Raw genomic sequence first — 26,428 nt, 5'->3', positions numbered from 1 at the left:
GTGCAAATAATGTATTATTTTACAAGGGAGAGTACTCGAGTGACACTATACCATAAATGTGAATGAAATTCATTTTTTTTTATGTAATATAACTTTTTTTGTCAATTTAATTATAATTATATGATTGTATGATGAAATTACCAAACTGCATGGATAAAAATTTTTAAATTGTAAATATATACAATGAGGTTGTGATTGGAAGATAAAATTTTTATTTTATAAATTGTGTATTCTTTTTTATAAGAATAAAAAAAATAGAATAAGCTAGGATCGTTCCCACGTGAACTTGTTATTTATTCAGTTATAATTCAATTATTAATAAACTATACTAATCTTATTAATTTAATTTAACTTAACGATAACCTAGAATCGAACTCTAAATAAGAAATTGATGGTCTAGAGACGAATTTTTAAATATTAAATTAAAATACTAAACTAGGGAGGAAATTTTGAAAAGATGAATTAAATGCAAAAGTAGAACATTAAATAAGTGTGAAAATTAAGAAACAAAATATTGAGAATTATTTTAATTTTCAATGAAATATAATATTATATATTAGCTTGCAACTTGTAACCACGATTAGCTATCCCAGAGACTTCTTCTTCACGAGTTTTTCTATGTACCGTCATTTATAGAATATCACTGGAAAGTGATTTCTTAGAATATAACTGGAAAGTTATTTATTTCGTCTCCCTCAACACTAGTACACATGACATCTAAACTTAAATACATAATTTTTAGAACTCATGTTGGTAGCAAATGGCCCAAAAGGACATCAAGATCGAGATAACTTAAACAACTTATGCAAAAAAATTATTTGCATGGTTTTTTAAATCATGAAATAGTAAAATTAATTATCTTATCTCATTATAATCATAATTGTACTATTTTTCTAAGATTTGTTGATTGTTTTTATTAATGTTTTTTGCAAATGTTAAACATGAGGGAAAATTGATTTCAAGAGTATACTAAATCATCTCCAACCACCGGTTTTATTTCAAAATTTTATACCAAATAGCTTAATTTTTTAGTCAAACGTAAATCTTGACTTCAATCCATATACTTCGATTTTATTTCTTATTTTTTTATTTTTTTAGATGAATATATATTTCGAATTTTGATGCAAAAGAAAAATTCTTAGCATATGTACTATTATTTTATTCAATCAAATATTGGTTTATTAGCATATTTACATACTAACTTTATACTTAAGTAATTTTTATAATTAACTTATAAAACTTAAATTCATGAATATTTATCGTACATAAATAAGTATACAAAAAATAATGATATTTCTTACCATTTACTAAACAATTAAAGTAAGTAGAATAATAAATTAATTATAGATATATTAATTAAATTAATTATTTTATTTGTTTTTGGAATTAAAAAAGAAAAAGAAAAAAAAAATTTTGCAAGTGGAAGTGCTCCCAAAGTCCCAAACAAGATCTTCGACTCAAAATTTGTCAATTTCACTCTGGAAAATATGTTATTTTTATACGCATTCTGATTCTCCCCATCTCTACGAATTCCCCTTCACCAGGTAAATTAGAATCCAATCGTACTGATCGACGTGATTATTTTTGCGTTGAAACCAACAATATCTGTCATTTTCCCATAGTCTAACGCTTTCACGTACTGCTGAATTGATTTTGGGGAGTAAATTTTTCGTTTTTATTACAATCTTTGCGCAAATTAGGGGTTGGATTGAAAATAAGCATACCGTTTTCTTGTGTCTGCAGTTCTTCTTCTTTTTCTTTTATTTAATTATTCCCTCCTGGGTTGCATCTCAATCGTTTATTATTGACTGTATTTGGATTGTGTGCATTTTAAGCTGGGAATATTGTGTCTGCAGATAAGTTGCGGTTGCATTTATTGGAAGGACAATGAGTTTTACTGGCCCTTCCATTGGTTCTGGTTAGCGTTTCCCATTCAATCTTAACTCTTAAATTTGATGTTACCCACATAGACATCCTCTATTCTTCTTTCCCCGACACTCTTTGGGAATTTTACGGTACAGTATAGTATATAGGAAAATTTGTGGCTTTTTAAGCAAAGAATTTTCAGTCTGAAACGTGAGATTTTAGGTATTAATGTTCATAAAAGCTTAAACAGAACTGATTGTAATACTTATGGGAAATGTTTAATACTCGTTCATAAATAAGTTTACAATTTTAAAAAAAAATTATTTTTAAGTAATTCTGTTCAAATATTCTAAATTCAAATGAAAAATAAAATCTATACCCTACCATTATGAATTGATATTTTTTTAGAAGATTCAACCACATGGGGCTCGTTTGTTTTTGTTTTTGTTTTTTGTTTTTTTTTTTTTTTTTTGACATTTTGGAGGGGGTGTAGTCTCAGGAAATATTTTGGGGGAAATAAATTGTATTTTTGGTTTTATTTTGTCTTGTTTTGGGGAAACACAATGATGAATGCATATACCAAATCACGTCAGAAATTATTAGATAGAATTATGGTAAAAGTTTAATATAGTATGTTTTGGGTTTATATTAATATAATAAATTTTTTTTTTTGAAGTAATTAAATTTTTTGTTAAACTTAAATAGTAATAATAGTGTTCAGAGATGGAAAAAAGAGAAAAATGTGTTTCAGAGAGAAGAATAAAAATGAACGATAGTGTTTGTTTTAGGAAATTGAAAACAGTTGCCAGAAAGCGAGGGGTGGCTTATTTGCCAAAAATTGAAGACTAACTATTTTACATCTTTCAGGAATGTTTTCATCCCGAGAATCATAAGCAAACATAGCCATATTATTTTTAAAATTCTCTAATCGAAACTATATTTTCATTTCTTTCAGATTCACATATCCAATCACTATTTTTTGTTCATTTTTCACTACTTACTAAAAATAATTCTATTATTTTATTATATTTTAACTTGGTTAAAAAAATCCAATTTTTATTGAATAATTAAATGGATAATTAACAAATTTTGATATGAAAAAAATTCCTCGAAAAAACATAATCAAACATTCTGAAAAAATTTCAATTCAATTTCTGAAATAACATTTCCAGGAATTTATTTCTAGAAATACTGAATCCATAACCAAACATACCGAAACAGTTTGGCAGCTAAGTGGTGCAAGCAAATTATTCAGGATGGGAATGCACAAAACACCTGCTTTTATGTGTTTATTCATGTTGTCCTTTTTGTTCCAGTTATGTCTCTCATCTTATGAAACTTCACATTGTTATGATGCTTTCTACTTTGGAATCCTTAAGATGGTATTTTTCCTCCTAACTGTATCTTTTTAAAGATTTGGCCATTCAGCAGGGATAAAGAGGACAAGGAAAACAATTTATTTGGAGTTTCTAAAAAGAAAATGCATTTTATTGTTTTGGTTTTGAGATTGTTTTTACTGGCTTCAACTTATTAAAATTGAAAATTTTCTTGAATATTTTAGTTTGTGGCTTCATTTAGTAACTGAATAAACCTGTAGCTTTAAAGTGTTCTTGATCTTTTATATGTTATGCGTCTTCCCTTTCTAGAAGATCAGAATGCTTTCCGTAATGGATTTATGCTTAGATTCGGTGTTCATGAGAGTTGTTGTTTTCGCTATCTGGCAAACTTACAGTGAATTCAATGCAGCTGCAGCTGGTAGAGCTATTAAGAGAACATTTGAGTTTGGACGAACATATGTAGTGAGACCGAAAGGCAAACACCAGGCTACTATTGTTTGGCTACATGGCCTTGGAGACAATGGGAATAGGTAATTTATGGCTATCCCTTAGCAAAGTGATACATCTATCAACTTTAGTCACTATCTTTTATTGATTCTTGGTTTAGACCTTATCTTGTTTCCACTTCTGTTTAAAAGAAAATATTTATGTGTATTTTGTTCGAACAATAATCATGATATTGAAAATTGTAGAACTGATTGCCGAATGCTAGGAATTCTATCCATATTATAGTGCTCTGAGTGCAAATGAAGATGAACTTGATGTGTTTGACAGAATTATTTGAAAGAAAAATCTTGAAGAAATTCTGTGAAGGATGGGTCTATTTTTAACACAAAAAGTCTTTTTTTTTTTGTTATTCAATGAAGTGTCTATGGGGAATCGTGTTCTCGTGTTTAATCATGATTTCATAATCTTTTTATGGGAAAAATTGTTCTCTCTTTGATTTTAAGTTCTCTGATTTTAAAAAAGGAAAAGAGTATCCTGACCTTCAGAGTAGGCAAGATTCTCTTTGATTTTCTAAAATTCTTTCAAATGGGATACACTGCTTCTCTCTTTGAATTAAAAGATGAGTGATGTCTGATTTTCAAGAAGGAAAAAGGTATCCTGAGCTCTAGATTGAGCCAAAATGTTTGTGAATGTGATGAAACCTTCATAGTGAATAACAATGTGTGCTATGTTTTGTGCGTTGCTGAATTAATTGATTGGTAAATGCTGGTCAATTTGGCTGGAGCGGAATAGAAGGATTTTTGACAATATTGAAGAGTCGGTTTAAGAGTACTGAGCCGAGATTAAGATTCGGGCATTTGGCTGAATTGGGAAGCATATAGTGTTTTAGAATTTCTCGAATCTTGATCTCATATTTATTGAGATATTGTAGTTGTATATGTTGTTGATATGATCAGGGCTTTTGTCTTTCTTTTTTTACTATATGGATTACTTATCTGCTGCTTGTAACTAATAGCTTTTAATGATGTAATATAAAATTGTTTCCTATAAAAAAAAATTGTCTGGTAAATGCTTCACATGTTTGTGGCTCAGTTTGTTTATGCCGGTTGGTGGATTTATGACCATCATTTCCTATTATGTCTCTGAATTTAATCCTCATCAGTTAAGCGTTTCATTGCAGCTGGTCCACGCTCTTGGAGACCCTTCCGCTTCCAAATGTAATGCTAATCTAATTTTTTACTGTTTATGTTTGAAGTCCTCACTTCTAATCAATGTTCAAATATCATTGCTTTTATTTTTGTGGTTGTCAACGTTCCTTTTTTCCCTTATAGATTAGCATTTCTGATGATTTAAATGTATATGCAGATAAAATGGATCTGCCCGACTGCTCCTCAACAGCCAATAACTTTATTTGGTGGTTTCCCTTCAACTGCTTGTAAGTTTGTATAGTATTGAAGTGTACCATTTTTATGATGCACAATGTTGAGAAAATGCCATGGTGTAAGCGGGTGAAGGTTGGTGCTTTGCTTGGATAGTTATTTAGTTGGTTCTTCAATGTTATATTCGCCATTAAACGTGGTAGAGTTGGTTCTCTAACGGATGGACTTAAAGTACAGTGAATAAATCATCTGTCAAAGGTGTGAATGGTTCTGTCTGTATCTTAGTGGCTTTATAAATTCCAAAGCTTACTTTCCAGATGGAAAAACATACTGGTTTAAGTACTCCGATTATGAAGATTTATACAATCTTAGTTGGGTTAAGGATGGTCACCATTGGTATACTAATTAAACTATTGGTAGAACAATTGATTTTCCAGTATTTATGTATTTGGTTTGAGCAACAATGCTATGTGTGGGAAAAAAATGTAGTTGGTATCTTGGAAAAATTTAAGGTAGAAGGCAAAGCATAAACAATTCTAAAATTTATTTTAGGTCTTTAGGCATCACATTTACTACGATGAATTGTGTTAAACCTTAATTAGAAAGCTGCAATAATGTGAATCTCAATAAATTGACTGACCTATAAATAATGTAACTTATGCGCGTGCATTTATTGGATCCCAGGGCTCACTTCTGGAAGTAAACTTTAATCAGGAAAAGTGGCACTACTCTTTCTAAGACCTGAGCTCGGGATCATGGCGTGGCTCCAAAATATTGACTTGACCTTATAAACATTCCCAACTATTAAATTAAGTTTGCAATATTATAAGATAGTTTATCCGAGACCCCTGGCAAATAGTGGGAGCTTGGTTTATGATTTTTCGTAATAATCTTTGTTTATCTTAGTCCTCACCTTATTTATCTTACGCCCTACAATGGTCAAAATAGTTCTCACACAAGGTGTCCATCCTGTAAACCTAGATCAAAGCTGGTAGCACTTGTCTGCTTCTTTCAATGATAACGACCCCTGGAAAGAAGGCTATAGGAGATGCTATACCAACATGCAAACATGCATTTAAATCAATCTATATGATAGCAGTTAATATAGCATATTAATATTGGAATATCGAAACTCATTATGTGAAAAAATTATATTCAAAACCAAAATAGTTTATGTTCTTTCATATGCTACCATACTCTTGTGATTGTTATTTATTTATCATATGCATTGTCAGGTTTATTGATTTTTATTGCTGGAATTACAGTTGCTGTTCTCCCTTATAGGGTTTGACGTAAATGATCTTTCGGAAAATGCTAGTGATGATTTAGAGGGTTTGGATGCTTCAGCTGCATATGTTGCGAGCTTATTGGTTAATGAGCCCCCTAACAGTGAGTATTCTACTGTGGTTTTTAATGGTATTCTAATCTCCACACATGTTTCTATTGTCAGTTTGTAAAATGTTATAACCTTGTAACTCCTGCGAAAAAAAGGAAAGAAAATAGAAAAGAAGCTTTGAAGTGCAGAATATCAGAAATATACAAATGCTTTCCTCAAATATTATTCTTTTGCCAGCCTAATAATAGTATCATTGAACTGACTCTTACCTTATTCAGATGACAAATTTATGTATTTCTATCAGTAAATTTATGCCTAATCTGTTTTTCATTTCTTATTTATGCACAATATATTTAATTCGAATCAGGATCTAAGTTCTAGGGAACAAACTATGCCACTTCTGGACTGATTGGTTGGTTTGATTGATTGGTTTTCAGCTTGTTGATATATGATTGAGCTCACTTATACATGATAATGTTTGGACGTGGTTTTGAAAAATGAGTTGAGAGTTTCAATCAGCCAAAACATACATGTACTTTAGTTTTCACAATTTCTGGGTATAGTTGATCATTAATATTATTTTCCAGTTTATTACTTAGAAAACCGTAATCAGATCCCATAATCAGAATTCAGAACTAAACTAAACTTGAATGTGCTGTTGAGCTTTTATCATTAGGTTTCATGTCCTTTTACGGAAGACATCCAAGAGCAACTAGAGATGTGGTTACTTCTTAGTTCTTCCTGCATACTTTTTCATAATACTTGCAAACTGTGCAACTCCGTTTCAAAGCTGTTATATTTGAATGTTTCCTCCGATTATTGTCAATGCAGTTCCTGTGATTGAAGAATGCTTGAGCTTGTAGTCATAATGACTCTCCTTGTGCTTTGTTTCTGTTGACTTATTCTCGGTATTTTGAGCAATTTATATGCATATTGGTTATTTATATTCTCATGTAGATATGTGCTGCAGGTTGCATGTATTTTTAAACTTTGATCACATTGTCACTTTGAGTTATTTTAATTGTGGAGAGTGTGGTAAAATATTTATGTAATCTGTGAAACTCCATTCGCTCCACTGATGTACTTGAAATAACCACTTTTGGAATCTTAGGGAAATTAAGTTTGGAGATCACAGTTTATTTGAATCTTTTTTTATTTATGATCTCCCGAACCTTAGATAACAAGTTACAATTATATTATTTTAACAATTGGTATTTGTTGAAAGTCAAGCTGGGTGTTGGAGGCTTCAGCATGGGTGCGGCTACCTCTCTCTACTCTGCAACTTGCTTTGCTCATGGAAAATGTGGGAATGGCAACCAGTACTCAACGAATTTGAGTGCAGTTGTTGGATTAAGTGGCTGGCTTCCCTGTGCAAAGTATGACTCTTGACAATGGTTCAAAATAGTTCTCTTTATGTGTATTGGACATGAATAATGTATGAAATTTTTTTCTAGGAATCTGAGTAATAAAATTGATGGTGTGGAAGGGGCTGCAGGGCGTGCTGTGTCATTGCCTATTTTGCTTTGTCATGGTAGAGGTATGACCCAGAGATAATTGTTTTACGAGACGCTTTAATATCCTGTTTGACTTTCCCATATGTTGGATGACTACATAAAGGAATGCCACGGTCAGTGGCAACTCTTAAAGGCTTTGTTTAATACTGTCTTTTTAGTTTCTAACAAGTAGGATAATATTCACAATTTTTAATAAATAGCGCACAAGCCTCTAGTTCAAAAAAGTTATCAAGATCCCTCAAGCTTTTAGAAAGAATATAACCACTTCTTCCCAAAACCTCAGAAAGCTACTAACATCATCAACTTTGACCATGCATCTGAGTGATATACCCTTCATTCATATTCTACCAAGATTCAAATTATCTATGTACCGATAAAAGTGTGGATGAGGAAAAAAGTTTTTGTATTGTGATTTTACTACATTACCCAAAAACTGTGTATTATTTGTATCAATTGCATGGCATTGGTGGAAAAATTATATGAAATTTAGGGTAAAATTTGGGATATTGAATTTGTAGTAGTTAATGTATAGTTTATTCATTTAATTGCTGGATTTTTTTTGAACTCATTATACACACGAGGATCATTATAATGTTTTATTTTTTTTAATAGAAAATTGCAACATATGTCACGTAAAAATTGAATAGGTATTTGATAATAAAAATACATTAGAGAAATAACATTTTTTCGATACATAATTCTTAGATATTAAAAGAGTGGATTTTTGAATAAAAAATATATTTTTCATTAAAAATATTAAAAAAAACATTTAAAAAATATATATTTATCTATTATCTATATACTTATAAAAGTATGGATGATGGACAAAGTTTTTGCATCGTGATTTTACTATATTGCCTAAAAACTATGCATTGTTTGTATTAATTGCATGAGCATTGGTGGAAAAAATATATAAAATTTAGGGACAAATTTGGGATAATGAATATGTAATATATTGATTATTTATTTAACTGATGCATTTATTTTTTTGAATTCATTAAACACATGAGGATCATAGTGTTTTTATTTTTTTAATAAAAAATTTTAAAATAACAAATTTTGAAAATAATATTACATAAAAATTGAATTGATATTCGATAATAAAAAATACATTAGAGAAATAATATTTTCTTCATACATAATTTTGAAAAAAATATTAAAAGAATAGATTTTTTAATAAAAAATTATATTTTTCATTAAAAATATTAAAAATATATATATTTAACTTTTATACTTATAAAAGTGTAAAAAGAATAACTAAGTTTTTCATTGTAAATTTTCTATTATTCCCATAAATTGTGTGTTATTAGATTAATTGCATGAAAATTGTCTACACAATCATTAAATGCATGATGATCATAATAGTGTTTTTATTTTTTAATAGAAAATTACAATATAAGAAACTTTGAAAATAATGTTACATAAAAATTGAATAGATATTTGATAATAAAAATACATTAGAGAAATAACATTTTTTTGATACATAATTCTTAGAAAAAATATTAAAATAATAGATTTTTAATTTAAAAAAAAAGCATTAAAAATATTAAAATAATATATATTTAACTATTATACTTATAAAATGTAAAAAGAATAACAAAGTTTTTCATTGTAAATTTTCTACTATTCTCTTAAATTGTGTGTTATTAGATTAGTTGCATGGAATTTTTTACACAATTTATGGGAAATATATGTATTAAAAATGAATATATGTTTGATAATAAATTTTTTTTTTTATCTAATATACCTACAAAGTGTATATCATTGGCCATGTTTTTCAATTGTCAAAAGATAAAAATGACCTCCTCATCAATACAAATTCAAAAATTCAATAAAAATATAAATTTCTAATTGTTGTAAGAGTAAAAATGAAATATCAAAATTTTTTATTTATTCCACTTAATATATAATTAATTAGTAGCCTAATTATTCCACATAATATATAATTAATGTCTAACAAATGCTAATGAATTATCAGTATTATATACATATTGATTGTAGTAAATTATATCACTTCAAGAATAAAATGTAACTCCTATATTAAATTTCTCAAACAATCTATCTTTATACTACCTTTAAATATTTTATCCTTTTAATTTTCTCTCTACATTTTATTTTATGATTTTAATGCAATTTTGTAATTATATTTTAGTATAGTTTTTAATTAAGTAATAAATTATAGTATCACGAAAAGATATAAGAAAAAAATAATTATCTATGCAATAGTATAATAACATGATAAGTATATAATAATATAATAATATGAAATTTAATACTAATATATTTTATGATTTTTTAACTAAGAATTGAAAGTAAAGAGTTTAATAAATTACTTAGTAGAATTTATATCAATAATTATGAATGTTAATATATTAATAATATCATAAAATATAAATCTCATAGAAAAATTCAGAGAGTTAGCTATAATAAGAAATTTAAAGATTTTAGTAGAATTTTTTTTTAAAAAATTTATATATCAGACAAATTTATAAATTCAATAAACAAAATTTGGTAGTATTGAAAACATCTATTAAGAATATTTAATATTTAGGCGATAAGAGTCTAAAGTTAAACCTGACCATGGTTTTCAAAAACAGTGAAACTAATCAGAACTAATATCTTTTCTTGGCTTCACTTCCAAAATCAGCTCTTATAATATATAAATTTAAGGCAAAAATGTTAAACAATTAGTTTCATCGTCTCACATATTTTATGACCATTTTATTTGATATTTAAAAATGGATAATATAAGCAATTTTTAAAAAAATTATATCTCAGACTAATTTATAAATCCAATCCATAAAATTTGGTATTATGTGATATTTTGATTTATAAATTTGTCTGAGATATAATTTTTTAAAAAATTGCTTCTATTATTCATTTTTAAATATCAAATAAAATGGTCATAAAATATGTGAGACGATTTGCATATAATTCGACTATTTATGAAATTTTAAGAAAAAAATCCACAGCCAAATAAGTGACAGAAATATTGCATATAATTTGACTATGATACAACTGTAAAACTTAAAAAACAAATGATTTCAAATGTTCAATACTACGACCTATTTGATATTATAAAATGGATCATAGAAACATATAATTTGAAATGTCCAATGTACTTACATATACAATCACTAAGCACATAAAAGTAAGAAGAGCTTATATAAGAATAGCTGGAAGTATCACAGGTTAACGTTAATCATCTCTTTCCGACCGTTGGAATGACAACTTATATAAGAAGAGCTGGAAATATGCAAGAAAAACAACAACGCGATACATAATCATCAAGCTTTCAACAGTGTGATTATCTTCAAGCCTGCATACTTAAAGAATTTGAGCGCAATCAAAGATCATATATGTCATCGTTCATCAAGCACGCACTCAACTTGAATGATCAAATTCGTGCTACTAAAACAGATTTTTTAATTATATCAATAGTCTTTTGGTTATTTGATTAATAGTGGTGCCTAGTGAACTGAGGGTTTTTAAAATCCAGAAGTGTAAAATGACCACTAAGAGTTCCAAAACAGGCAGTGTGATAAGTTCTGATTGGAGTGGGTTGTTGCAAAAAGTTTTGTAAAGCCAAAGTCTTTTAGTTGAATCCTTCCTACAGAGGAAGAAAATGTGACGTATGAGTGTTTTTCTCCGAACATATATAAAATTCTCGTCTTTACTTTTCACAAGTATTTACATTTCAAACTATATCTTGTTGTTTAGATTGCCAACCGGTTGAAAATATCATTAGAAATATTGAACCGTCTTCTGCACTTTTCACGTGATTCATATTAACGAATCTTTCAACGGCCTAAAAATGATTGAAATAAATTTTAAAAGCAAATATTTTTTAAAGAGTTTATTAACCTCCCTCTAAACTCTTTCTCGATCCCAACAATATACAATCACTAAACACATACAAATACATATATATATGTAACAATAATTCGTAATTGAAGGTTTAATGAAAAATATAAATTATATACTTTTTAAAAAATTATTCATTAACTAATGTATATGAAAATTAATTTATCTATGATATATAATTCTAAAAGCAAAAGGTAAAAAAGTTCTGTAGGAGGTTAAATAATATTTAAATTGAATATTATAGGTTATATTTTATTATCAATTTTATTATTTCATTAGTTTTGATAATATTTTGATGAGTTAGTCACAAATATTTTAAATTAATAATTATTTGTTATTTGTGTGCTTCACTTATATAAATTATGATTATGTATTTATAAATTCATAATTTGGTTGATTTTTATGTTATTATACCTTATACATGGTGCTTAGATATATATATTCAAAATTTGTTACAGTTCAATTTGTTTTATATATTATGTTCATTACAATTTATTATATAACAAAAATCAACGGCTTGAATTTTAATTTGAGAAACAATTTTGAAAGTAAGGTATATAAGTTCTTAATTAATTTATTCGTCTAATATGACAAAAGACTAAACCCAGATAAATAAAAAAATGATTCAAATTATTTTTTTTAAAAAAATCAAATTTTAATTTTATTAAATAATTAATATTTATGTGCATTGCACGTGCTTCTTGCTAGTACTTATAAAAGTGTAAAAAGAATGACAAAGTTTTTTATTGTAAATTTTCTACTATCAGCTTCAGTTGTATGTTATTAGATTAATTACATGGATATTTTCTACACAATTTTTGGGATATCTAATAACAATGATATATTAAAAATGAATGTGTTTATCTATATTTATATCTGTGTGCTAGTAAATATAAATATGTTTATCCTGGGGGAAAATGAGTTAATTCAGTCCACTGGTTAGCTACCAAGCTTTTACTGCTGAAAACGTTGGTTAATCTGATAGTGCGAATGATTTTCTTGCTCTAAATCCCCTCTTCATATTAAACCATATGCCATGATACATGGCAGATAAAAACCTTTTCTATCATCCTCCCCACCAGGAGTTTCACTCGGTGTCCTTGCCTTTGGCGTTTCAGTGTGTTGACGTGGTTATCTTTCCACTCAAGTGAGACTTCAAAGAAAGGGGTTGATGAGCCATAAAAAGGGGTCAGGGAAGAAGCATTAGCCTTGGAGTTGTGTGAGGAGCTGTTGGTTCAGGTTGGGGTGGGGGTGGAATGCCATTGGTTTGGCATTCTATTTAAATTTTCACTAACTAGGCATTGCCGGTTCTGGTTTCAAATAATGCAGAACCAGTCCAATCCAGGTACCAGATAGAACTTGTTCCGTTTTAGCTGGCTGGTTACAGAAACAATGCCAATTCAATAACCGGTTACCAAGAATATGCTAGCAGCCAAAGCTGCAAGGGGCTCTCAAAGCTGCCAAACAGCAGGCAACCTTGACAGCTTATTGATGCTCTCTGAGCAGCCTACCGATGTTGCCAGGCATCATGGCAATCTTTTTAAATAGATCGTCAGTTTTTAAATTTTTTGAATTCACCGGTTTGTAGCTGGTTTTGGACATGTTTTCCTACACTCATTCAGATTTACTCAATGTTTGTAAATGTTTAGGTTTTACAAACTGTCGCCTCAGCCCACTCTTGGCTTAAGATTTGTGTTTCTTGAATTTATTCAAGTTCTTAAATCAATCAAGGCTTCTTGGGATCTTGAGCACATTGTTCTTGAAATCCGGATGCTGCTTGATGCTCATCCTTGCTACATTTCTCATAGAGAAGGCAATTCTATGGCAGACGCTCTGGCACGTGAAGCTCGCTTTCATACGACTTTAAAATTTTAATGCTCATAATGTTCCTAAGCTGGACCGTACCGTCCTTATTTACGTTCTTGTGTTAGTTGTAATTGAGGAAGTCTCAGCCTACCCTCTTTTTTGTTTATTCTATTTACAGGCACGACCCCCTGTCATGATTGTGCCGGTGTTTTTCCAAGAAAACTGTCCTGGTTTCACCAGTACTTGCAACTTACTATAAATACTTGGCTAAACTGGCTTACACGTGTTTTTCTCTCTCTTTTTTTTTTTGTTACTTTCTGAATTTAAGAGGGAAAAAATAAGTGTTTTTGTTTGTACTTCTTAAATTTACACTATCCTTTGTACATTGTAACAGTACTGGTTAACTATAATGCAGGAGACGATGTAGTTTCTCATAAATTTGGTGAGAAGTCTTCAGAGAAGTTTTCTTCTTCTGGATTTCAAAATGTTATATTTAAATCATATCCTGGGTACGTAATTCATGTTGGCTGAAGCTATTCTGCAAGTGTAAATTTGCAGTCTATTAATTATTCCCTTGGACAGGCTGGGTCACTACACTATCCCGGAGGAAATGGATGAAGTTTGCGCGTGGCTAACTTCAAAACTCGAACTGGAGGGACAATAAGGATGAAAATGCACGTAATGCAAGATGGATGGGACAGAAAAATGACAGATGCGGTTATTGTTTCCGCTTTCAACTAGTATACTGCTATTTTTAAATTAATGTATAATATTTCCCATATATTTATGCACATTTGTCCGTCCCATCTTTGGCATCGTTTCTACTATGATTTGAAGCTTATGGGATAACATGAACAAATGGCGATTCAAACTTTCAGATTTCCAGCTCAGTGATGAGATATTGCCATGAATCATATATTTCAAGCTTCAAACTTTTGGAGCTAAAAAACCTGCTACTTTCTGGTCAACTTTTCCATAAGAGGAATTGTTCTCAAAACTCCGACGCTCAAAAACTTTTAAAAATAGTTCTTAGTGACTGAGCATCTTAATCAATGTTAAGTTGATAAGTAACAATTTTTTCCATCAAATTCTTGAGACATACGTCTACAGTCTTAAAGGATCTTGGCTACTTGCACTATGGAAGTTGCCATAATATCTGAAAAAAAAATTAGGCAAGATTCGATACTGTAGTCCCAATCTGACATTCTTGTTCTCTACTAAAGATGTATTTATATGCAGCAAAGGATGTCTACTACTAATATCAGCTCATGCGACAGTTTCAACACTGTTGGTTGTTGCCCGAGTAAAAAAGAACTTGCTTGGCTTTGCAGGCACTCCCACCAGACAAAAGCACCTCGACTTCCCCACTGCCTATAAACTACATATAGGAGTCAAATGGGGTTCCTTCGATGCTTGATAAATAAAAGAAATTTCCACGCGATAAAAAAGTTGTAGGTCGCTAAAGTATACTGTCACCAAATTAGAGTTGCACGTAAATGGTTACAATATTATATTATCACAAAGTTTATGCATATGAACGGTGGTAATCTTGCACCAAATTAAAATAATGCATGAATGAAGACAACAGTCGCATACTATTTTATAGGTCTAAGTCGCACACGATGTTGGCAATTCACAACAGCCAAAACCTCGACCATGCATCCGGATATATGTGCTCAAGTATTGTGGAACATGCAAACTATGAACTACCTACTTGGCTCCGTTTGATCATACACTTTTTTTCCTTTCATGGCAGCAAACCGCTCAGCCAGATCATCATAGTCAGGTAGTTTAGGATGCACATGGCGTGCCTGATTATCTGACTGGAAAGTATTTGAACGATTGAATGCCTTTTTCGGCTCTGGGGAATCAATTGATTCATGCGGTAGGGAAATAGATCTAGTGGCCACTGGTGCCATTTTAGAGGCATCATGCCCATCGTAAGCGATTTGCTGTGAAGATTGAGCCTGCACCTTTTTCTTCAACTTTCCTCCATTGTAGCTGGATGGTTTTTTGCAGTAATGCATTAACAATTCATCTATAAGCATCTCCTCCTCATTGTTTCTATGGTGCTCCTCGTCAAAAATCATCTGCAAGCCTTTTCTTGAATGGTCCTTTCTTCTACTACTTGATCTCCTCTTAACATCACCATCTTCACCGCTATCCACGATATCATTGCCTGATGATGACTTATGGTGCTTCCTCCGTGTTGATCGAGGTTTTGATGAGGAAACTTTATCATCCTGATGACCAAAATCTTTTTCATGGAGATGACTCTTCATTTTGGCCGGTTCATTGAATTGTTCATCGTGAACATTTTCATCTGGTTCAGTACAGTTACCTCTATTGCAAGCGGATAAGTTAATTGAATGCTCACTATCAGAACCCACATGATTAGTAACTCTACTGGCTGTGTGTTTATCTTCTTTTGGTTTAGTATATGGTGGAGGGAGACCAATTACGTCTTTTGGTTTGACATATGGCGGAAGGAGAGCATATTTAGTGCAAGGTTTCAATCTTTCAGATTCTTCCTCCAGTTCTCTTTTTATTGATGCCAATGCTTTGGTTTGATTGAGACAACCATCGATAGTAAAGACTTCATCATTCTTTCCCAGATTTTCGCCAAAATTTGAGGCATATGCACCTCTTTCGCGAGAAAATGCTTCTGAATTCTCTCCTTTTCCAGTTTTGCAGATTCCATTATTGTGTCTCACGTATCCAATGTGCCCATTATCCATGGCTTTTCTGTGGGATGAATTTCTTAATCTTACATTTGTGACTTCTGCATCATTTTTCATAGCAGGGTAAGAGTCCTTATTTCCAGTCAATGGTCCACAGTTTTCTCCTTTCCTTGAATAACCGACACCATTATTTCGTCTGACGTTTCCAACATCAATATTATTTTCCATTTTCCCATAGGATGAATTCTCTGTTTTTACTCGCTTCAGTTCATCATCATATCTATTGACAGTAGGAGAATGCTTGCCACCCGGCGATGTTTGTCTTCCATGAAATAAAAAATCACCTCCTTGTGTACTGCTTTCTCCTTTCTTCAATGGAGACTTGTGTGCCTGCTTAGCCATTTCCTGACTGTGGTCATTTGAGTTGTCTCTTCTCATGACATTGTGTTCTGCAGAGCTCTGTACTCTGCCTTTTGCATCAAGAAGTTCATGCCTTTGTTTAACATCAGCTTTTTGTAAATCAACCTGGAGAACAAGAGTTTTGAGATCATCAGAGGTCACACAAGAGTTCAATGTAAGTTAGCAGGCAATCAAATATTCACCAAAAGTAACAAGCGGTTAGTCAAAGATGTGCATCATGGAAAAGGGAAGAGAGACAACAAGAATGAAACATTTGATTTCAGCTATAAGTTCCAACCACCCAAAAGGCTAAAACTCTTACCGTTCTCTTTTAATGCAGAATACAGTCACCCCTTTACACTAGATAAAAACTATCTCAGGGATACCAGACGATGGGGAAATGCTCTTGATAATAATCAAATCAAATAGCAGATTTATCACCATCTCGACCATATGAATGTGATTCCAACAACTAAACTGATCCACAACTTCCACTCAGGATGAAAACATATATTGAGTGTTTGACATGAAACAAAAGGCTCCGCACTTCAAAACGTGGAAAGTCACTCAATGGCATAACTAGCAGAAAAAGAAATGAAGTTACATATAATTGACAGTAACATGGTGCATGCCGCACAAATCATTTTATCGTGTAACTTGCACAAGACATAACATATCCTCTTAGTATTGAGTATGACAACATGGTGAATAACCATTAGTTTTTGCTCCTAGAAATTAATTATCTTTGACAAAATACAGGACATAGGAATTAAAGTTGATATTTATATGCTGCTTACTAGAATCTTTCTAATCTGGCACAAAATCATGAGCGATTCGAAGTCGTACCTGCACAAGTGCAGAAGGGGAACCCATTCTTTGTTCGAACCCCTTTGAATCCCACTTTATTGAAAACTCTGAAGTTATGTCATGCAATACCTGGAGCCTCTTTGCTCGTGCAGGAGGTACCACAGATAGTTTCTCGCAAAACTGAATCACAAATCAAGTAAACTAAGAGTTTAAACAAGCTGCAATCATTATTATAACCTTTTGTATGGTTACTCAAGGATACATAGGGCCATCACCTTCTGATTAACAAAAGCCTTTAAACTATTTCCGTATCTCTGCTGAAATATATTCCTCAGATCTCGCAGTTCAGGCAAATCAGAAAACCTGGCAGCAGCAAACATCAGCGAAGCAACAGCCTCCCTACATTCTTCTGGGCATTCCCTATAGAGAAACCGTTAAATAGAGAGAATTCTGTATTGTAACCCGTTTAAACAGCTTGAAGGTCTCAACAACTAGAGCAACATCTTTTATAATATTAGATACTATACTTGCAACATGACAAGGAGCATTTAGATTCTCCAAAAACCATGCAGGTTCAAAGTCCATCACGTCTAAAACTGCAACCTGAAACAATTCATTTTCTACAGTTTCATGATTTGGCAATTATCAAACTGGTACCAGTCGTTCCTACATTTTTGGAATCCCCCATTTTTCATATGGATTCTAAGTCAATTTGCCTCACAAAGACAAGCCAAAACCAGGTGTTGTGCAACAGCCTCCCTACATTCTTCTGGGCATTCCCTATAGAGAAACCGTTAAATAGAGAGAATTCTGTATTGTAACCCGTTTAAACAGCTTGAAGGTCTCAACAACTAGAGCAACATCTTTTATAATATTAGATACTATACTTGCAACATGACAAGGAGCATTTAGATTCTCCAAAAACCATGCAGGTTCAAAGTCCATCACGTCTAAAACTGCAACCTGAAACAATTCATTTTCTACAGTTTCATGATTTGGCAATTATCAAACTGGTACCAGTCGTTCCTACATTTTTGGAATCCCCCATTTTTCATATGGATTCTAAGTCAATTTGCCTCACAAAGACAAGCCAAAACCAGGTGTTGTGCGTTTGGACAATGACCAAGATTTTTATTTCAATCCAACTCAAATAATATCCTGTATAGAAAATCCAGATGCACGGACATGGATGGGGAAGCACATACATGGACCCGAAATTCGATGATTTTAAAAACATAGAATATGTTTCTAGAGTAGTCAGCAATTTATCATGCATGTATTCGTGTACAGACACCTTGTGTTTCAATAACAAACGAGCAAGCACATTAAACCAAGGAAATGTAAACAGCAAACACAAAACATATTTAAACATATATGACGAAAAGAAAGCAATATCGTAACTACACCACTAGTTGGAGCATGCGATGCAATTACATTGTGCTTGCTGAAAATGAAATGATATAAAAAAGAAATGAGCCTTTTGGACATATGATTGGATCGTACCCTTGTTTCTCGATTCTGGAAAGTTGCTTTACTGTATACTCACAAGTTTGCTCAATAAAATCATAGCATGACAGGAGATTCACTCCAGCTAGGAATTCTTCTGTCTGACTTCCACGTGAAAACAGAGAGAACACATGTTTGAACTTCAATAGTGAATTAAATAAAATTGTGAATTAAATAAAATTTGTCGTTCTGGCATTTCTAATAAAAAAAATAGTATTATTAACATGGCGTCATCACAAGCGCAGGTCAAGTCCTTATTTTATCATATGATTCGGTACCGAAAGTAACTAGCAGTAGGAATTCGTTGTATAAGCGAATTTTCTCTTCTTACTGGTGAAGAGGAGGAAGAAACCAACCTTGATGAAACTAATTAGGAAAAGATGAATCTGAAACTTTTAGAGATGATGGTGCTATAGTTGAGGAAGATAAAGATAACTTTGGTGATTCACATTAAAGAAATAAATATTTAATCAACATCATTGTTTAGTAGTTTATAAAATATATATCTGGTGTGGTGTAATATTGTAGTGAAATTCATACATGTATTACAAAAATCATGTCTAGTATGTATTACTTCGAGATTGCAAGAAACTTGCCTAGTACCTCGCGCTTAAGGCTTAAGGGCATTTGCGCCTTAAATAACTATGATCAAGATACTAGTATCTAAAGAGTGCGAATCAATATTTATTTTTGACTTCCCATCAACCATGAATAATCCAAAATCATGGTGTTCGAAAATTGGTTTTAAGACAGTTCACCGTGTGTGACCACAATCCCATACTATAGAAATCTCAGGCCCTAAATTGGTCAAATTTCACTTCTAATACATTATTCATTCGAAATTTGTTCATATTTATTTTATATATAAATTAACCAACTCCTTACCATGCAGAGTTAATATAATATATTATATAGTTCTTTTGTATGTTTATGTGTGTTCTAGGAATGAAATTTTGCCCACCACCTAAAAAACACCCCCGGACAGCAACTTCAACAATCTTGAATTTTAACACTCCGGTACAAAATATTTTAGTTCACTGAAGAACAGATTTATCGCTAGATTCAAGACAAAGGCATATTGTTAAATTCAAATATTCAACCACCTATATAAAGAGGAATCCAAAAAAACAGCTTCAACCAATCCATAAATCAACCAAAAAGGCTTCAAATCAGCTCGCTACATTACAGCTAAAGAGATCCAAAAAGAGTGAAGATGTACCCTTCCATAGGCGTTGATATCAAGCCCATTCGAAAGCAACTTAGCCAGATCTTCTCCGAGGAACCTCTGCTTCGCCTCTGCTCTCCTCCTCGCCACCTCGATCCTCGCCCGTGTCGCTTTTATCAGCGACTTGCTGCAAACTCGTCGAAACACATTCAAATTCAACAACGAACTTAAATCACAAACAATTCAACACAATCTAAGAGATACAAACAAGAAATCCGACCATTTGGAGCTAAATCCACGACCCAGTAAGCCGTCGAGCATTTTGAATCTGTGAGTTCTCTCGAAAACAAAGATTCCAGATTTGAAAACACAAAAAAGCAAAGGAATTTAACTGAATCGGGAAAAGTTTTTACCTTCAGAATTAATAAACGAGAGAGAGAGAGAGGGAGGCATGCAGTAGAGCACTGAACAATTTGTAATTTGTACGTTACTCACAGTCGGTATATTTTATACCTCTGTGTATTCCACCTGTACACGGACACTAGCAAAATTTTTTTAAAAAAAATCTCACGTGCTAGTAAATTTTTAACAATAATATTCACTTTTTTTTTTGTATTTTAGGTTCAAATTTATTTTTGACAAAAATTAATATTTATGATTTTTAATTTAAATTATTTTATACGAGCTAGTAATTTTTGTTTTTTGGCTTATACGAGCTAGTAGTTTCAATTTTGTATTTTTGTTCCTACCTTCAAATAATTGGTAGAAAAATAATAGGGAAATTAGTGACGTAAAAATAATTTTTTGAGAAAAATATATCAAAACATATCATGTTCATCAAATTCTATCAACAAAAAAAGATTGATTGATTATCAAATTTAATAAATAAACGAATTTTGATTAGCAGTGTTTTACCTGTTATCTTTTAAAAAATTATTCGTATATATGTCAATTACATAAAATTGCAAAAGTTGCGCTTTTTTGATAAGATAATCATAAAAACAACAGCGTGCATATATCAAATTTTAATATAAAATATAATTATACTCGAGTCTTTTATTTATTAGTATAATTTATTGGAATATTTTTTCGATCAAATATTATATTTTAGTTTTGTTTTGTGTTGATATTTTATTTTTTTTAACAAAAAGGGAAGGTATAGCAAGAATAGGTCTGTACACTGTCTACTTTTAAAAAAATATTATTGTACAGGTCTATTCTTGCAAAGGACTGACTCAATGACTCGTTTTCCTTCAAATCAAGAGACATGTTTCATCCAAACATTTCATCTCACCAAACACTGAATGTTTAATCAGATTGAGAGCGCACATTTTCTGTAGTTCTTGAAACTGAAAACAAAAATTAAAAAAAGAAAAAAGAATTCTGATCCATATGTCAAGGAACTCAGGTTTTCCGATGTTGAAAATATCCAGAAAATTTCATCTTGGTGCCGCATAATCACCAAAACTCTGGAAATGAAATAATCAGGGGATAGTTAAATTATCTCTCTGCTTTAGGCAACAAATGAAGCAGATATTATCATGAAAAGACGCCTCTATGCAAACATTTGGGAGTCGAGTTGCTGAATATTTGGAAATGCATGTCTCAAAGCTGAAATATAGTCTGCCGAATTCGCCTGCAAAAACCAATCAACCAATAGTAAAACGTTCGATAACTGAGTGAGAATAAGAAAAAGAAGGCATATAGACTTTAACCTGCCAGCATTCAGATAAACTACTGGATAGATTTAAACCAAACACATCATCAGATGGTAAATATTGAGTGAACACATTCTCTGAAATTTAAACTGTTGGATACAACTTCTAAGGTCAATGTGCAATCTACGTCAATGCATCTTTCCATTTTAAAGTTATTTTCACAGGAATGTACTCTGGTTAAATCTTTAAATTTACTCCGTGGTGAACTTCGAATTCGGCATCATCAGAGTAATTTGGAATCCTGTATAATTTTGCTAAATACAACTGTTTTTCCAGTATTTCGGACTTGAAACAATTTCATAAAACTCCATTGCATGCTAAAACAAATTGTGCAAAAGCAAGGGGAATTACAGATTAATTTTACATGAATCAGTTTCTTACTTCAGATAACAAATTAATGCCTCTTCTGGCTAGCAATAGACAATAGTCAGTGCACAAGAATCAGTGGATGTACAGTATACAACTACAAAAGTCAGTGATCAATGGCTTGAAATAGGATAAAGAATACATATAACAGTCAGACTGCAAAAGCGCTTTATATCAGGTCCTACAGGAATCTCAACGGAGAGGGGTTCTAGTACACAGAGAGAAAAATCGAGTTCGATCAAGGAAAAAAAGCAGGGATAGAATCCAATAAAAGCCTACTCTATAATAGAACCTTTGTTGCTCAACATGTTGAATATTGAATGTCAAAATCCCGTGGGGGACCGGGACCACAGGAAACAAGAATGTGAGAGGTCAATTCATTGACCTAGAACTGTTAGAACCAAGCTTAGGAACCTATTGAGGGATCTAACAAATTAGGCTTGCAAATTTATGGAGCGAGGAGCAGCAGTTGCATATGTAGTTAAAAAAGAGTGTGCGAACAAGAGGATCACGAACCAAATTGGATTGTAGCCAAAGTGTACAGTTAATAATATTGGCTAGAAATAGAAGTACATACACATGGATTGCGCTCCAGATATATTGTTGTGAGATTATCTTTGGCCCCACCAATTGCAACAGCTATGTCATTCAGTGATGTTATTTGATTGTCATTAAGCCACAGATCTTCCAACCTGAAATTAAACATCGACAATCAGGAAGGCAACAAATTTGATGCATACAATTTACATATTACTGTAGCACGGCTTTGTGAACATTCGTACTTTGCCAAGTTCTCGATATCATTAATTTCTGTAAGCTTATTGGATGACAGGTCCAAGACTCGAAGGTTTGATAGAGTTGACAGACCTTCCATTTTTGAAATACCATTATGGCTCAAGTATAATTCTTCAAGTGCAACACATTCCTAGACATCATAGAAAATCAAAAGATAAAATACTAAATGCCGTGTCATTAATAGGAGAGGAATTTAGGTAGGATTTGATATTTCAACCATTACATCATATGAAGCTAATAAAAGCAACCTCAAGTCCTGTGATCGAAGTTAATCGATTACTCTGAAGGCTAAGCTTCTTAATGCATTTTAACCCACATAGATTGATTGCACGAATTCGATTGCGCCCTAGCCAAAGCTCTTGCAAAGTAGATAAGTTTTGTAAATTCTCCATTACCTGACAATTAAACACAGTTCAAAAACAGCTAGAAAATTTTCAAAAACTAATTTAACAATGCCTAGGTAGAGAATACCCATGAGGTATGAGTCCATGTAAGACTGACAGTTCATATAGAAAAGCCATATAATTTGCAAATTGCTGCAAGTTTGGATTGCTGAGGATTTTAATGTTCAGATACTTAAACCAACTTGACTTAACCCCAAAGCATGTTTGTTTGGAATTCAAGCAAAAACATCTACTTACGAAAGAAAGGTGAATTAATCTCGTCATATAAATCCTCATTTCCTATATTAATTTCACAATTGAGAAACAAAATCCATTTGCTCAACCCAGAGTAATTTAGCTCAATATATCTGTTGAAGATGGTGATGTTTTAGGTTAATGAAGGGCCTCCTAACTCCTAAGAGCCAAAAACACAACACTTAAAACGGTCATACTTTATGATTTAGAGGATTTGATGCTTTACTTAAAACATCTAATACGCTGTGGGAGGGGATTGGAAACTAGGTAAAAAGTTTTAAGAGAGCCTGTAATTTACCATCTTATGAGATATCTAGTCCAAGTTGTTTGATAAAAGCTTTAGCTAAACATCATCAATATTTTGAATTTCCTACATGATTTTTGCATTAGGATGACTAATTGAATTTGTTATCTTAAAGAAGATGACCTAACCCGTAATTTGTTGGATCCAAGCTCAAGAATTTGCAGCTCATGGAAGTGCTCAATCTCATCCATCTTAGTAACTTCATTTTTAGAAACATAAAGTTCTTTGAGTGTGTTCGAGACTCTGGACAATCCATTAAGCGTCGAGATCTCGTTAAACGAAACATCAAAAACCAGGAGCATTTTGAATATGCTAACATCTGGTATTTGCTTCAGCTGATTATCCCTCAATACTAGCTCCTGGAAAAAAATTATAATATCATTTCTAAAATAAGAAACAAGCTTTGAATGAAAAGCACCCAAAATCCAGTATTATAACAGCATATGTATCTGCAAACAAGCTCAAAAGGAGACCAAAGTGGGGGTTTTAGTGGGGCACATTAATTGAACATAAACAACCGGACTAAAGAGATTAATTCTAACTTTATTGGCAGTCCTTGTTTTTCACACATTGCCTTCATCCAAAAATTTAACTCCATTCATCATATTTTGCCGTTTATCGGAAGCCCGACATTTCAATTCATGTAGGTCTACAATTATCAACCCAATATACACTAGAGAAGTCGCATTATCTATTTTTATTGTTTGGATAATGAAGTAATATCTTTCAAATAATCGATTCTGAATTCTGATATTCTATGGCCCTCAAAAATATGTCTTTAAATTACCGTAAATAAAACATTGAAAACTATGCAAATGCTCTGGAAGTTTGAGAGGGAGTGAGACAGATGTGACCGAGGGGCCCGCCCCTCCCTCTGCCACAGTGTGGAGTTACTGCCTGCATTGGTGGTATGGAGCCGCTGCCATGGAATGTAGAATATTTTAAGAAATACCATGTAATCTCTTGGTCTAGATTGATCTCCAATTGTCATGCTTTCTGGACAAAGTTATACAATTTAATCTTCTAGCTAACTTAATATTGAGTAGAGAAAGCATGTTTGCTATACAATTGCCCACCTTTTGATGAACCTAAATTCATTGATTATCTGGATTCAAATGACCTTACATTTAGAATCTTATAGATACTTGGCTTTAGAAAAGGCCAAAACATATATACATTGGTCATGTGATTGTAAAAATAAGCTGCGGTCAGAACATATTATTTGTCCAGGCTTTTAAAAATCATTAGAAAGAAAAAAATCAGCAGAAATCAAGTTGTCAAAAAAAGAAAAGAAAAGATTTTGATAGTTTGATTTTCACTCCATACTCAGTTAATCTATACAAGCCAATCACAACAAACTTGCATAAGCGCAGAATTCAAAACTCGGCTTAAAATCCAATCCAGTCAATTATTCGCCAGATAACGGAACTCGATTGTACTTGGGGTAATCATAATAAATCCTTACTTGGAGGCCAGAAAGGGAGTGCCACGTGGAAAGAGGACGGACACCATCATCGTTGAAAAGGTTCTGGCGAAGAGAGAGCTTCTGGAGGCTAGAGAGATTCGAAATGCGGGGGTCTAACGCGGACAAGCGGTTCGCCGTGAGGTCTAATTCGGTCAGACTCGGCGGCAGCACCACGGAGTCCAGATCGCGGAGCTGACAGCTCGTGAGGTCAAGAACAAGATTATTCGACGGCGAATCATCGCCGTCATCCGACATCTCGTCCGGGGGCAGATTCCAAGGCTCCATAATCAGTGAGGATCGGTTGATCAGGAAATGAAATGGAAGCCAAGTCCGTTTAGTAGGAAACGACAGCTCCGCGAGGATTGAAATAGCCCGTTCGATGGTAAATCGAATTCTGAGTATTATAAATATTTTTGTATGAGAAAAGAAAATTGGAATGCGGATATTAAATAATAATGGTGAGATGAATGTTTATATTGTCGTGATTTTATTTTTAGTTTCATAAATGAAGAGAATTTTGTAATTTAAATCGAGATCACGGATAAATTTTATCTCAATCATGTCCCAACTTTAGCATAATAACACATAAACAATTTCCTTTAAATGATTTATACATATAGTGGATTTTGAGATCGAAATGTAAGACATCAATCTTAGTCCTGCAAAACGGTTTGGAAGGAAGTGTCTATGATTTAGATGGGTGTATTCGTTACAGAGATTTGTTAATTTTTTTTAAAGAACATATTTTCGTGAAGTTAGATTGATTTATAATGATTATTTTGATTTAGAATAGTATATTCATTAATTTTAAAAAATTAAAATTTCAGAATCATTTTCTTAACATCGTCTCAAAAGCTGAAATCGAAACAAATGTCACTCTGGATCGATAGGCAAAAGCAACCCCTCTAATCGTGTCTGTATGCACAAAACGCACCGCAACCCCAGAGCGATGAACAGAAATACTATATAACACGAAGAGATAATGCCAAAACCAAACACATTATGCAATAAGATGAGCATCGAGGGCAATGGATA

General features: G+C 32.2%; 3 protein-coding genes across 10 annotated transcripts; 1 reads left to right on the top strand and 2 right to left on the bottom strand.

The window, feature by feature from the left end:
- The first annotated feature begins 1,410 nt into the window (after window positions 1-1,410).
- On the top strand, window positions 1,411-14,460 carry LOC142546136 (uncharacterized). 4 transcript variants are annotated; one of them, XR_012820421.1, is made up of 10 exons: window positions 1,411-1,544; window positions 1,857-1,918; window positions 3,613-3,733; window positions 4,831-4,867; window positions 5,016-5,085; window positions 6,314-6,418; window positions 7,591-7,741; window positions 7,820-7,902; window positions 12,862-12,982; window positions 13,073-13,944. XR_012820421.1 is itself a non-coding variant. In XM_075653667.1 (10 exons), the coding sequence occupies exons 2-10, from the start codon at window positions 1,888-1,890 to the stop codon at window positions 14,211-14,213; spliced, it is 768 nt and encodes a 255-aa protein (XP_075509782.1). In that variant the 5' UTR covers window positions 1,412-1,544; window positions 1,857-1,887; the 3' UTR covers window positions 14,214-14,460. The 4 variants fall into 4 exon arrangements, 3 of the variants coding, with proteins under 3 accessions (XP_075509782.1, XP_075509780.1, XP_075509781.1); XM_075653667.1 differs by lacking the exons at window positions 12,862-12,982; window positions 13,073-13,944 and adding exons at window positions 13,965-14,058; window positions 14,132-14,460 and having other exon boundaries at window positions 1,412-1,544; window positions 3,619-3,733; XM_075653665.1 differs by lacking the exons at window positions 12,862-12,982; window positions 13,073-13,944 and adding exons at window positions 13,965-14,058; window positions 14,132-14,460 and having other exon boundaries at window positions 1,413-1,544.
- Window positions 14,461-15,000: 540 nt separating this feature from the next.
- Window positions 15,001-20,599, bottom strand: LOC142546135 (uncharacterized). Of its 5 annotated transcripts, XM_075653660.1 has the most exons (7): window positions 20,521-20,599; window positions 20,388-20,435; window positions 20,162-20,294; window positions 18,940-19,043; window positions 17,712-17,856; window positions 17,476-17,616; window positions 15,001-16,755 (listed from the first exon to the last, which is right to left on the bottom strand). In XM_075653660.1, exons 2-7 carry the CDS (start codon window positions 20,426-20,428, stop codon window positions 15,256-15,258), a joined length of 2,064 nt encoding a protein of 687 aa, XP_075509775.1. In that variant the 5' UTR covers window positions 20,429-20,435; window positions 20,521-20,599; the 3' UTR covers window positions 15,001-15,255. The 5 variants fall into 5 exon arrangements, with proteins under 5 accessions (XP_075509775.1, XP_075509779.1, XP_075509776.1 ...); XM_075653664.1 differs by lacking the exons at window positions 20,388-20,435; window positions 20,521-20,599 and having other exon boundaries at window positions 17,712-18,216; window positions 18,940-19,047; window positions 20,162-20,299; XM_075653661.1 differs by lacking the exons at window positions 20,388-20,435; window positions 20,521-20,599 and having other exon boundaries at window positions 18,940-19,047; window positions 20,162-20,299.
- A 778-nt stretch (window positions 20,600-21,377) lies between these two features.
- Window positions 21,378-25,822, bottom strand: LOC142546134 (protein phosphatase 1 regulatory inhibitor subunit PPP1R7 homolog). Its single transcript, XM_075653659.1, has 6 exons — window positions 25,394-25,822; window positions 24,057-24,287; window positions 23,235-23,381; window positions 22,974-23,116; window positions 22,769-22,883; window positions 21,378-21,743 (listed from the first exon to the last, which is right to left on the bottom strand). Exons 1-6 carry the CDS (start codon window positions 25,676-25,678, stop codon window positions 21,663-21,665), a joined length of 1,002 nt encoding a protein of 333 aa, XP_075509774.1. The 5' UTR covers window positions 25,679-25,822; the 3' UTR covers window positions 21,378-21,662.
- Window positions 25,823-26,428: the final 606 nt, after the last annotated feature.

Source organism: Primulina tabacum, chromosome 5, assembly GCF_025594145.1.
Source record: "Primulina tabacum isolate GXHZ01 chromosome 5, ASM2559414v2, whole genome shotgun sequence".
Lineage (NCBI taxonomy): Eukaryota > Viridiplantae > Streptophyta > Magnoliopsida > Lamiales > Gesneriaceae > Primulina > Primulina tabacum.
The sequence above is the reverse complement of the archived record's forward strand: the minus strand, read 5'-3'. Positions and strand labels throughout refer to the sequence as shown.